The 12865-nt window shown below is 40.6% G+C and overlaps 1 protein-coding gene across 1 annotated transcript in view; it reads left to right on the top strand.

The window, feature by feature from the left end:
* The window catches only part of LOC122558377 (fibroblast growth factor receptor-like 1), a 301131-nt gene that overhangs the window by 257766 nt on the left and 30500 nt on the right, over positions 1 to 12865 (top strand). Inside the window, exons 3-4 of the mRNA XM_087991210.1 lie at positions 2855 to 2944; positions 11606 to 11890. Of these exons, the coding sequence (XP_087847336.1) occupies positions 2855 to 2944; positions 11606 to 11890 (375 nt within the window). The remainder of the gene's footprint in view (positions 1 to 2854; positions 2945 to 11605; positions 11891 to 12865) is intronic.

The following is a 12865-nucleotide window of genomic DNA, read 5'->3' as shown; positions in this document are numbered from 1 at the left end:
GACAGTGAAGACGAAAAGATCATTGCCAACCGTACTGCAATTTCCTCTCTTGCTTCCCACATAATCCTAGGATATATCCCGTCAGGCCCGGGGGACTTGTCTATCCTCAAGTTGTTCAAAATGTCCAACACATCTTCCTTCCTAACAAGTATCTCCTCTAGCTTACCAGTCCGTTTCACACTCTCCTCTTCAACAATACGGTCCCTCTCGTTCGTAAATACTGAAGAAAAGTACTCATTCAAGACCTCTCCTATCTCTTCCGACTCAATACACAGTTTTCCAATACTGTCCTTGATTGGACCTACCCTCGTTCTCGTCATTCTCATGTTTCTCACATACGCATAAAATGCCTTGGGGTTATCCTTGATCCTATCCGCCAAAGATATTTCATGCCCTCTCTTAGCTCTGCTAATCCCTTTCTTCAGGTCCCTTCTGGCTATCCTGTATCCCTCCACTGCTCTGTCTGAACCCTGTTTCCTCAACCTTATGAAACAGCCTCATCACTAATCTGCACTCCTACCTTTTCCACTAACTTCGATATCGATTTTTTTCCCATGCAACACCCCTCCCCAGGCCAACTATTTATAATTGTAGAAACCAATCTGACTTGCTAATGTCCTTCGGGTGAGGATGGCAGATTCTCTTCCTCAATCTGGCCTACATGTCTCTCCAGACCTACAGTAATGTGGCTGTGTTGTTGGAAAAAGTTTGAAAATTTAGTTCTGGGCAAATTTATGAATCCAGATTTAACAAGTGTATTTTTGTTTTGTCGAAGTAATATCTCCAGCATTCTTTGTAGCTCTACAAGAGGAAGTGGAGTAGTCATGAAATGCTATATTAATCTTCAGTCATAGTAAGCAATGTCTTTAGTAGAACTATGCGTGAGACAGGAAAGATTGGAAATGAATTACTTGCTGCAATGATGTGCCAAGCTTTGATGTTTAATGCTGCTGAAACAATTTGCTAAATTTATTTATTTTTTAAGTGATTAGAATATAATTTCTTGAGCAGTGGGATGCAGGTTTGATTGAGTTTCTGATATCATGCTTGTGCAGGGGAACAGTCTCTTTCTCAGGCCAAGAAAGATGTCAACCATTTATTTAGGCTGTGATTTCCCTTCCTGAGCAACCTTTGCAGAGTTCCATCCTTGCAGGTCAACTCTGCATCTTTTGGTAAATGTGGTGGGCTAAAAGAGAGGATGACAAATTAGAATTTTATGCAAATAAGATTCTGCAGATTCTGTAAGTCTGACGTAAAAACAGAAAATTCTGAAAATAGGCAGCATCTATGTATGAGGTAAAAACAATGACTGCAGATGCTGGAAACCAGATTCTGGATTAGTGGTGCTGGAAGAGCACAGCAGTTCAGGCAGCATCCAAGGAGCTTCGAAATCGACGTTTCGGGTAAAAGCCCCACTATGTACAGAACCAATGAGTCATTTGTTAGTTTGGCGAGTATTTGAAATGATCCTAATACTAATACCATAAGTGGAGACTTTGAAAAGATCTTTGACAAAAAAACTTAAAGCCTCAAATATGGTATCAATATCAAAAAACGATTTTCCACTTTGAACCTCAATCTTTTACAAGTGAACACACAGGCAATGAAAAAACTGAAATGAAGAAAAAGGTTAATTCAAGGTTTCTCTCACCTCTGTGATTGGATGAACATTGCTTGCTGAGAGCTAAATACATTAGGATGCTAAGAGCTAAGCGAAGTATTCATAATGTGGCCGTTTTTTCAGACTGCATTTGGCCGTACATGACATTGGTTAGGCCACTGTTGGAATATTGTGCACAATTCTGATCTCCTTCCTATCGGAAAGATGTTGTGAAACTTGAAAGGGTTCAGAAAAGATTTACAAGGATGTTTGCCAGGGTTAGAGGAGTTGAGCTATAGGGAGAGGTTGAGTAGGCTGGGGCTGTTTTCCCTGGAGCTTCGGAGGCTGAAAGGTGACTTTATTAGAAGTTTATAAAATTATGAGGGGAATAATGTATTCAGCTCTCAGCAAGCAATGTTCATCCTATCACAGAGGTGAGAGAAACCTTGAATTAACCTTTTTCTTCATTTCAGTTTTTGGCAATGCAGTTGCCAAATGGCATCAATATGAATTCCGAATGAACAATGATATTTCACTACCCTGTCTAAACATATTAGGCTGAAAATTTGGGCCAGACCATATAAGAGAGATGTTAGGAAGCACTCAGCATACAAAGTGTAGTAATTATTTGCAACTCTCTTCCACAAACAGTTTTTGATGCTCGGTTAGTTGATGATTTTAAATCTGAGATGGAAACAATTTTGAAAGCAAAGGTATTATGGGGTATGGGCGAAAGGAGTTGGAGTTAGACCACAGATCACCATTATCTCATTAAATGGTGGAACTGGCTCAAGGGGCTGAATGGCCCTTCTCCTGTTTCTTTGTTCTGAGCTTTATTTAAACTTGTTTCTCTCCATCCCTGCTTGCTATCTTTCTCTTTCATGTAATTAAGTTTCTGTCTCACCCTTGAGTTTTTTTTTTCAATTGTACTCCCTTTTCCTACCTTATTTTCTTCATTAAAGGTGACAAACCTATAAATTTAAAGTTTGGTGTCACCTAACCACGGCTGTTTTAATTAATCCTGTCCTCACTCTCCCATACTTGGTTTCTTGCCCAGGCCTCGCAAAATAAACAATCTTTGTGGTTTAACTCTGAAGATTTATATTTTGAATTAGAATCAAAATGGTAAAATAAAACATTTTCATAGCCTCGAGGCGCTATGTGAATTGAACTTTGTACCTGTTATATCATGTTTGACACATCAGTCTCCCATTCCATATCTCCTAATAGTGTTCTTGCTTGTTTTGTTTGCAGATGATTCAAGCACAGGAAGGAATGGACAAAAGCTGCCTCAAGGATCCAATGGGGAATATACAAATGAAGATCCCACAGGAAAACAATGGGGTATGATACCATGAATTCTCAAAATTCCAAGTACTGACATAATCAAGTATTTCTTTGTTCTTTCTAACATGACATTTGCGTTGAACTGAATGGTACATGATATTGTGAGCTCTGATTAGGTAATTTCGTCAGAGTTGATTATTGTAGCGATGGTGGTGTCATATGAGTGTGATGGTGATTTGAAGATGCTGTACTTCAGCACAGCTAAGTGAGTGGAGCTCAAGCAGGAGATACAGTTGCCTGCTTTTAGTGAGAGAGAAAGGTACTTGTATCTGGTTAAATGTGTTTGGTACTGAGTCATATGGCTAGTTCAATCCCTGGACAATACTAAACTGGCTGTGGTTGCCATTGGAGTCCAATCTCTTTATTTCTATTTAATACATTGAGATGTAGATTATAATGGCAAGTCTATGTTTTCTTAGCAGGACTTATACACTTGATGGTAACGTCCTAGGGAGTGTTGCTAAACAAAGAGAACTTGGAGTGCAGGTTCATAGCTCTTTGCAGTGGAATTGCAGGTAAATAGGATAGTGAAGAAGGCGTTTGGTATGCTTTCCTTTATTGGTCAGAGTATTGAGTACAGGAGTTTGGAGGTCATGTTGCAGCCGTACAGGACATTGGTTAGGCCACTGTTGGAATATTGTGCACAATTCTGGTCTCCTTCCTATCGGAAAGATGTTGTGAAACTTGAAAGGGTTCAGAAAAGATTTACAAGGATGTTTGCCAGGGTTAGAGGAGTTGAGCTATAGGGAGAGGTTGAATAGGCTGGGGCTGTTTTCCCTGGAGCTTCGGAGGCTGAAAGGTGACTTTATTAGAAGTTTATAAAATTATGAGGGGCATGGTTAAGATAAATAGACAAAGTCTTTTCCCTGGGGTAGGGGAGTCCAGAACTAGAAGGCATATGTTTAGGGTGAGAAGGGAAAGATATAAAAGAGACATAAGGGGCAACTGTTTCACGCAGAAGGTGGTACGTGTATGGAATGGGCTGCCAGAGGAAGTGGTGAGGCTGGTACAATTGCAACATTTAAAAGGCATCTGGATGGGTATATGAATAGGAAGGATTTGGAGGGATATGGGCCGGGTGCTGGCAGGTGGGACTAGATTGGGTCGGCATGGACAAGTTGGACCGAAGGATCTGTTTCTGTGCAGTACGTCTCTATGACTCTATTGCCAGCCCATAGATATTCAGAGGAAGCTTTGGTTTGAACTTTATATTCCTTTGGTAGCAGTCTTGGAAGTAGAAATTTAATCAGTGCAGAGTGTGTATGTGTGTTAGTTGTGTTACAGTCAGCAAAGAAGAGGAATAAAAAAAAATTTAAAGAGGTGATAGAATGCAGTGAAGACATTTATTTAGTCTTTAATATCACAGAAAAGAGATTATAATACAGCAGTACCAAAATCCTGTATTGTATTTGCCTAATTAGCACACTCATGCCAGTTGAGTAGGCTAGCAATGCTGTTATCCACAGAAAAATACCTAGCCTCATTATTAATTATGTTCTAAAAATTATGATTTTTTTTTCAGGCAACTATTTCTTATCGAGTAGTTTCTCAGCAAGGATTCACAATGTTTTATGGTTTCTAATATTTTTCTTTTAAATTCCTGCTGACTGCTTCTTTTGTGATCTGTGCTCTTTATGGATGAAAATTGACAGAGTTCATAAATGCTCTTGAATGTTTGCTCCACTACACACAGTCCTGCTCTGTGTATGCTTCAAAATTCATGTCTCACTCTATTTGAAATATCAGGATAACTTTGCTAGCGTTTTGGTTGTCAAGTAGAGCTCCTGTATTTCTTCAACTCCTTTTCAATATGTTAACCAGAAATATTCCCCATTTCCCCTTTTCATTTCCTTGTGGGTTCTCAGCTATATGTTGCTTGGCCGGGGCTGCTGCTGAACCTATCCCATGGGTTTCTTCATGATACACAGTTTACTCACCTCTGCGTATGCTGTCGTTTTCTGAGTGAAAAATGTCTGACTCGAGAATTAGTCACCAGCTTTTGGAAAGACTTCACTGAAACATGGCTGACATTTTCTGATCATCCGTGATATTTCTCTCAACTTGAACTTTATCTTATTTATCTGGTTTCTAGCACACTGTCTGCTGCATATAATATCTGATTTATTATTGAAAATAAAGCTCTTTTCTGAGCTCTCCCGGGGGCTGAGAGATGGAAAACAGAATAAAAATGTTATACCTGCACTCTCTCTGATCCTGGCTCTACACTGATTGTGAAATTAACCCTCAGGTTCCAACTTCTCATTGTCAGTTTTATTTCTGATAGTCATTGAGTTAAAATTGTCTCCAATAAAACTCCACTATAGGAACTGAAAAGTGCAGATATTAATTTGGAGAGTGAGTCTGAGAGAGCAGAGACAGCAGCAGCTTGATCTTTGGGAGATTTTAATTTGTATCTCGGGTGCACAGTTTTGATTGGGATCCTGTCAGAAACCAACGGGCTTTGGCCAGGAAACAACTGGATAATGGGGTGCATGGGGAAGTGGCTGCATGGATGAGAATGTGGCGGGGATTGCAGGGGCTGCTGCAGGAAGTCTGGCTCCCATCAGCAGTTTGGTCTGCCCTTCTCCACCTCTACCCCTACATGGTTTCTTCTGGGCAGGCAGCGTTTAAAATCACCCCGAATATATTGGAGGTACACAATAAGTACATGGATGGAGAACAGAAAAAGGATCGTTTTGGGTCTGGTCCCTTGGAAGAATGGAAACATAAAAGGCACAATGAAAAGCTGAGTACATGTAGAAAACAAGGACCAGGAGTAGGCCATTCAGACTTTTGAGCCTCTGTGCCATTCATCATGATCATGACTGACCATCTAACTCTATATGTTGTTCCCACTTTCTCCCCATATCCTTACCGTTTGAGACAAAGAAAGACAAATTGTACCTCTAGATTATTAAATTGCAAAGGAAGTGCAAACCAATTCCAGAGCTTTATCAGTTTAATAGCAATGTGCAGGATTCTGTCACTGGGGAGTGATCAAGGATGGTATGACAAATGATGTCAGCGTAGATTTTTTGAATGTTAGTTGCATTGAGCTTAATCAGTTTAACATTTGCAGCTCGCTGACATGGTGCATGGGGGATTGTCTAAATGGACAGTCAGGAGGTCTTTAGAAAGTTCTATAAAAGAGATAATTGGCAAAAGTGAAGCTGCACAGAGCTGAAGATAGCCTTGTGACACGGGTTGGCAAATGATAGGAAGTATGGACTACCATGAGGATAAAGGCAACAAATCCTGATTGAAAAGATGGGGGAGTTGGTGTTTTTCAAAGACCCTTTCATCTTGTCAATTATTTCAATTAAGGAATGTCCAATTGTTTATCCAGGTTTGCAGATGGAATTAAATAAGGAGACATTGAAAATTGTGTAGCTGGGAGCAGGAAGTGATAAAGGAATAAACTGCCTGAGTGATGGAGTAAGAGTTTGATAGGTGGAGATTATCCTCCATTAAAAAAACAAATTGAAATATTTTTCTCGTGGTGAGGAATGAGTAACACGACTAAAGGAAAGAGGTTTAGATGTCATCAATGAATGAGAATCACTAGAAGCTGGTCTGTAATCGAAAAGGAATGTTGGCCTTTATTTCAAGAAGGTTAGAGTGTGGAAGTGATGATTCAATGATACAGTTTTGACACCACACTGCAGGAAGGATGTATTGATCTTAGAGTCTGTACATGACAGATTCACCACAATGTTACGAGAATGTAAAGCGTCTTGAGAACTGCTAGTGTAAATATTCATTGTATTGCCTTAATGGTTGAAGATTGAGCAGTGAGCTAGTTGCTGGCATTATGGCACTGTACAAGTACATCTCTAGTTGTGAAGTATTTCGGGATGCCCTGTGTGCTGTTCAGCTGTTGGTTCTTACTTTATTCTAAGTGAATGGCAGGTCCCGCTTGAAATGCTGACTGATCTATTTCTGTTCCTCTGAAGGGATACACCAATAGTTTAAAGTTGTAGAACATCTCAAAGTAATAAAGCAAAGCATTGAAGACATAAAAGACATTAAGGAAACACCTAATTTCAGAAATGCAAGAAATAGATATCTAAAGTAGAAAATCAGGGAGGGAGCCAGATACATAGGGTTGCAGTGAGTGTAGAAGACGTCCAAATTGGAATGAAAGCGATGGATAGGAGGATATTCGAGAAAAGGATTCCTGCTCCTCCTGGTCCCACAGGTCAATTTTACTGTTACCTTGGAGAGCCTCAATGTGTAGACTAGTTACAGACCAACTTAGATCAGGAGAAAAAGATGTGGGGTCTTCCAGGCTTCTGCCCCAATTAAAATGCAGTTAGGGGTTGACTGATTGTCGGGCATGCAGGAGTATAGAATCGAGGTTAAAATCTGATCAACCACCAGTTTATTGAATGGGGGAGCAGACTTAATTGGCTGAGTGGCCTACTCTTGTTCCTTCTCTGTTTGAATGCGGCATGATCACATGCTCCTGCTCCTACCTTGTCCACCTGCTGGTATTGGAATTTTGAATTGCAAAGTAAAGTATTGGATTTTAACTGAGTACATTCCCCGCTTATGACAAGTGGATAGGGCTCAGGTCAATGGCCACGTTGCCGTCTTGCCAAGTGTGTCAAAAGGAGTTCAGTACCTTGGGAAAGGGTCAGAAAGGAAACACTTGACACAGTTAGATGATCGTTTTGAAAAAGGAGAGATTTTAAGTATCTGATCACTGGAAATAAGGGGGAATGAGGAAATGTTTTTATTCACCCAGCAGCTGGTCAGGACCTGGTGCGCACTGTCTAAAGGTAGAGGTAGAAACTCTCTCCGTTTTTAAGAAGTCCTTAAACATTGACTTGAAGAGCTATTACAGACCCAGAGCATAATGTTAGGTTGCTTCTCATCAACTGGCACAGATTGGATGGCCCAAATAGCCTCCTGTACTTTCACTGAATTCCAAGACATTCCAAGTGCTGGCAGATACCATTAGCTGCATAGATTTTCCTGGTTGTTCTGCTTTCAAGAAACTAACTTCATTAAAAAGTGAAGAATTTTTCTGGTTGTGCAAGTTCATCAATATATATTTACAAAGTAAATAAAGAGCAATCAGATGTTGTTTCCCTCATGATTTATTGTCATTCTAATAAGAAGGAGTATTTAGAAAATACTATTAAAAGCTAAGTTAGAAAGTACAGGTACAGTTCATTCAGAATGTGCAAGAATCCATATCTATTTTCAACTTGCATTATTGGATTCTCTAAATCCAGCCTCTGCATTTCCTTTGAATGCCATTCTTAAAAGCTACCTCTGCTCGGGCTTTTAGTCACTCCTTATAATCTATGTTCCCTTGGATTGCAATCATTTTCCTTTCCCTTTTGTAACAAAAGAGTCTACAGATTATAGTGGGACCTATTCCAGTTTAGAGTCAGATGCAGGGAAGTTCTTCTGCATGTTAAAAGGTTGCTGGCACAGTGAGTGATTTTCCAATGTGCAGTCATGTCGGCAAGGATCCCAAGAGAATACAAACACAGAAAAATTAATTGCCAAATTAAATTTTGCTTTCTTTTTTTTCCACTGTTTTTAGGATTAAAAGGTAAATGTTGACATATTTGAGTAAATCCTAATACAAGAAATTATGATCAAATTAGCAATTTGTTTCTCAATATGTTGTTTGTCAGAGAATTGCACAACATGGAAACAGACCCTATGGTCCAACTTGTCCATGCCAACCAGATATCCTAAATTAATCTCATTCCATTTGCCAACACTTGGCCCCTATCACTCTAAATCATATCACTCTATCACTCTATTCATATACCTATCCAGATGCCTTTAAATCTTATAATTGTAACAGCTTCTACCAATTCCTCTGGCAGCTCATTCCACAGAGGGTGATGAACGCACCACCCTCTGTGTGAAAAGGTTGCCCCTTTGGTCCCTATTAGATCTTTTCTCTCTCACCTTAAACCTATGCCCTCTAGTTTTGGACTGTCCTACCCTGGAAAAAGACATTGTCTATTTATCCTATCCATGCCCCTCATGATTTTATAAACTTCTATAAAGTCACCCCTCAGCATCCAATGCTCCAGGGAAAACAGCCCCAACCTATTCAGCCTGTCCCTATAGCTCAAAGCCTCTGAACCTGGCAACATCCTTTTGAATCTTTTCTGCACTCTTTCGGGTTTAGCAACATCTTTCTTATAGTAGGGAGACCAGAATGAATGCAGTTTTCCAAAAGTGACCTAACCAATGTCCTGTACAGGTGAACATGACCTCCCAAATCCTAATAAAAGCAAGTGTATCAAAGGCCTTCTTTACTATCCTGTCTACCTATGATTCTACCTTCAAGGAAGTACTAACCTGCACTCCAAGGTCTCTTTGTATGAAAACACTCTTCAGGTCTGTACCATTAACTGTGTAAGTCCTGCCTTGCTTTGCCTTACCAAAATGCAAAACCTCGCATTTATCTAAATTAACCTTTAGCTGCCACTCCTCGGCCCACCTGATCAAGGTCCCATTGTACTCTGAAATAGCCTTCTTCATTGTCCACTATTCTACCAATTTTGTCACCTGCAACCTTACTCACAGTTCCTCCAATATTCACATTAAATCATTTACATAAGACAAAAAGCAGTGGACCCAGCACTGATCCCTGCGGTACACCACTGGTCACAGGCCTCCAGTCTGAAAAGCAACCCTCCACCACCCACCCTCTGTCTCTTACCTTCAAGCCAGTTTTGCATGCAAATGATTAGCTCTTCCTGGATTCTATTTAGTTTAACCTTGCTAAGCAGTTTACCATGTAAAACCTCACTAATGCCTTGCTGATGTCCATATATATAATGTTCACCACTCTGTTTGAAATAAAATCCTTTTTAAATGCAGATTATTGAGTCATAGAGTCATAGAGAATACAGTATGGAAACAGACCCTTTGGTCCAACTAGACGATGCCAACCAGGTATCCTAAAAGGGAATTGTCTTGACTATTGCTAAAATTGATGTTTGTTCTTCATACTTGCATGTTTATTTAGAATTCTCAGGGACTGCACTAAGCCTTGACGATAATGTTAGAGCTCACAAATACAGGTACCCAAAATTACAGAGCATTTGACCAAAGATTGCCACTGGAGCCATGAGGGCACTTTTTCTCTTTAGATAATATCAGATCCATTATCTATTTCCAGAGATTTCTGTTTATATTTTTAGATTTGTGCCTGTTTTCTTTGTACCTTCTGTAGCTCACTAAGTCTGCTCTAATTAAATCTACAGAGAACAAATGTACTAGATATTATTGGCAATTCAGAACGCCAGATTCTTTAAATTATGTAAGTCAACCACAAACAGATCATGCATGTAACTACTAACATTTGGAGCACTTCAACTGATTAGTTGTTTCCTTCATTTTTCCCATGGGATGTGAGTGTTGCTAGTGAGGCTGGTATTTATCACCATCCCTACCTGCCCTTGGATTGGATGGCTTGTGAGGCATTTCAGATGTGGGTTAAGAGTCAATCACATTGCTTTGGATCTGGGGGAGGATGCTAGATGGGGCACTAAGAATTTTTTTTTAGATTTGTTCATGGGATGAGTGTGTTGCTGTCTAGGCTAGCATTTATTGCCATCTCTAAAGATGGGTGGTGCAGTGGCACATTGATGCCTCACAGCATGAGGTCTTTGAGTTCAATTCCAGCCTAGGGTGTCTGTCTGTGTGGAGTTTGCACATTCTACCCATGTCTGCGTGGGTTTCCTCCGGGTGCTCCCATTTCTTCCCACACTCCAAACATGTGCAGTTTAGGTGAGTTGGCCATGCTAAATGCCATAGTTAGGTGCATTAGTCAGAGGGAAATGGGTCTGGGTGGGCCACTGTTTGTAGGGTCAGTATAGACTTGTTGGGCCAAATGGCCTGTTTCCATACTGTAGGGAATCTAATCCAAGACTGAACCACAATGTGGATCTGGAGTCACCTGTAGGCCAGACCAAGTAAGAATGGCAGTTTCCTTCCCTAAAGGACATTAATGAATCAGATGGGTTTTTCCAACAATCAGCAGTGGATTCATGATCATCATTAGATTCTTAATTCCAGATTTTTATTCAATTCAAACTTCATCACTTGCCATGGCAGGATTTGAATCCATGTTCCCAGAATGTCACCTGGGTCTCTGTATTAACAGTCTATCGCCTCCCCTAGAAATAGGATGATATGGTGATAGGTGACGTAAAGTCAGGTGGAAGGACATCATTGAAGGGTAAACGCCACATGGATCTGTTAGAAGTAATGACCTATACCTGTACTGCAAAGTCAATAAAGAATTTTTATCTGAATATTTAAATTGCAACATTTAAGAGGCAGTTGAATGGGTATATGAATAGGAAGGGTTTGGAGGGATATGGGCCGGGTGCTGGCAGGTGGGACTAGACTGGGTTGGGATATCTGGTCAGGATGGACGGGTTGGACCGAAGGGTCTGGGTTCCATGCTGTACATCTCTATGTCTCTATATTAAGCGCCTCAAGGGATGTCTTTCTGAAGCAGAATGGCCAAATAATGCTACAGAATCACCCTTGCAGATGGATTACCCAGGTGAATTAGAATGTATAAATGCTCTTCCTATTTAAGTTATTTCTAATCAAGCAGATATGCCTTTATGAACAGAGATGTAATGATATTTCTTTGGTGATTTGTAGTGAGACCCAGGTTTACACAACCCACCAAAATGCGTCGCAGAGTGATTGCCCGTCCTGTGGGCAGCTCGGTCCGGCTGAAGTGCACTGCAAGCGGATATCCCCAGCCTGATATTACCTGGCTAAAGGACAACAAGCCTCTTGTCCTTCAGGACATGGGCGATACCAAGAAGAAGAAGTGGACTTTGACCCTGAAGAGCTTGCGGCCCGGAGACAGTGGGAAGTACACGTGTCGTGTCTTTAGCAGAGCGGGTGAAATCAATGCAACATACAAGGTTGAAGTAATCCGTAAGTACTGCACTGGATTTAGAAAGGGATTAAAATAATGGTCAATTTGAAGACAGTTGCAAGCAGTCTTTATGCTCACAATGAGAACCACATGGCCAAATCTGTGCTGCGCTCCAAGAGATTCCAACCTGGAGCACATTGCACATCTGGTAGTGATAAGGTTGTGCAGATGCTAAATGTGTTTTCATTCTAAACACAGGAGCAGAGATACAAAACTCAAATCAGGCCTCATCCCACTGTCAGATGTGGTGGCTTTATTTCTGCACTCTGACTCAGACAGAAGCGAAAACTCAAGGCAATTTTTTATTTAATGTGCCATTTTGCATCAAAAACCAGTTTACTCTACCCATGTTTTACTTTTGCTTGGAATTCAAAGCTTAGATATATTTTGTTTTTCTTAAAAGCAACAGATCTGTTAAAGAGATAGTTAACTGAAGGTTTTAATTCAGAAGCAGCTGATTGTAGGAACTGATAAGAGATTTACTGGACTCTTTACTTTCTCGTGTGGCCTCACTTTCCCCAAGGTGGTTTTCCTCCTGTCAAGGCTAACTAGCTCCAATCTATTCGATACCAGATTCGGAAAGTACAGGGCTCGAGTTTAGAGAAAACGTTTTTGTTTTAGATTTCCCACAGTGATGTCCTGGGGAACATTAGGAGAAATGTGAAGATACCAGGGACTGCATGGAGTGCTGGACTCACTTCCTCCCTATTGTGGTGGGACACTCGCACCTCTTTGGTCCTGTCTTGCACTCTGTCTCTTCCACTTTAAGAGACTGAGATGTATAATAGTGCAATTCCACCTGTTGTAGTAGCCCCCTCTTAGTTCATTCAACCAGCCAATGTTCATGCAAGTACGAGAAGAGGCTTCAGGTCTTTATGCCATTTCAGCTAGTTCTTTTCCTAGCATCCCTGACCTGAGATCCAGTAGATCTCAATGAATGCCAGGAGCCACTGCCAAATGTTGCTTTCCCTCCA

The sequence above is a fragment of the Chiloscyllium plagiosum genome, unplaced genomic scaffold, assembly GCF_037043375.1.
Source record: "Chiloscyllium plagiosum isolate Xiang-an unplaced genomic scaffold, Cpla_swu_hap1 HiC_scaffold_1, whole genome shotgun sequence".
NCBI classification, from domain to species: Eukaryota; Metazoa; Chordata; class Chondrichthyes; order Orectolobiformes; family Hemiscylliidae; genus Chiloscyllium; species Chiloscyllium plagiosum.
The sequence above is the reverse complement of the archived record's forward strand: the minus strand, read 5'-3'. Positions and strand labels throughout refer to the sequence as shown.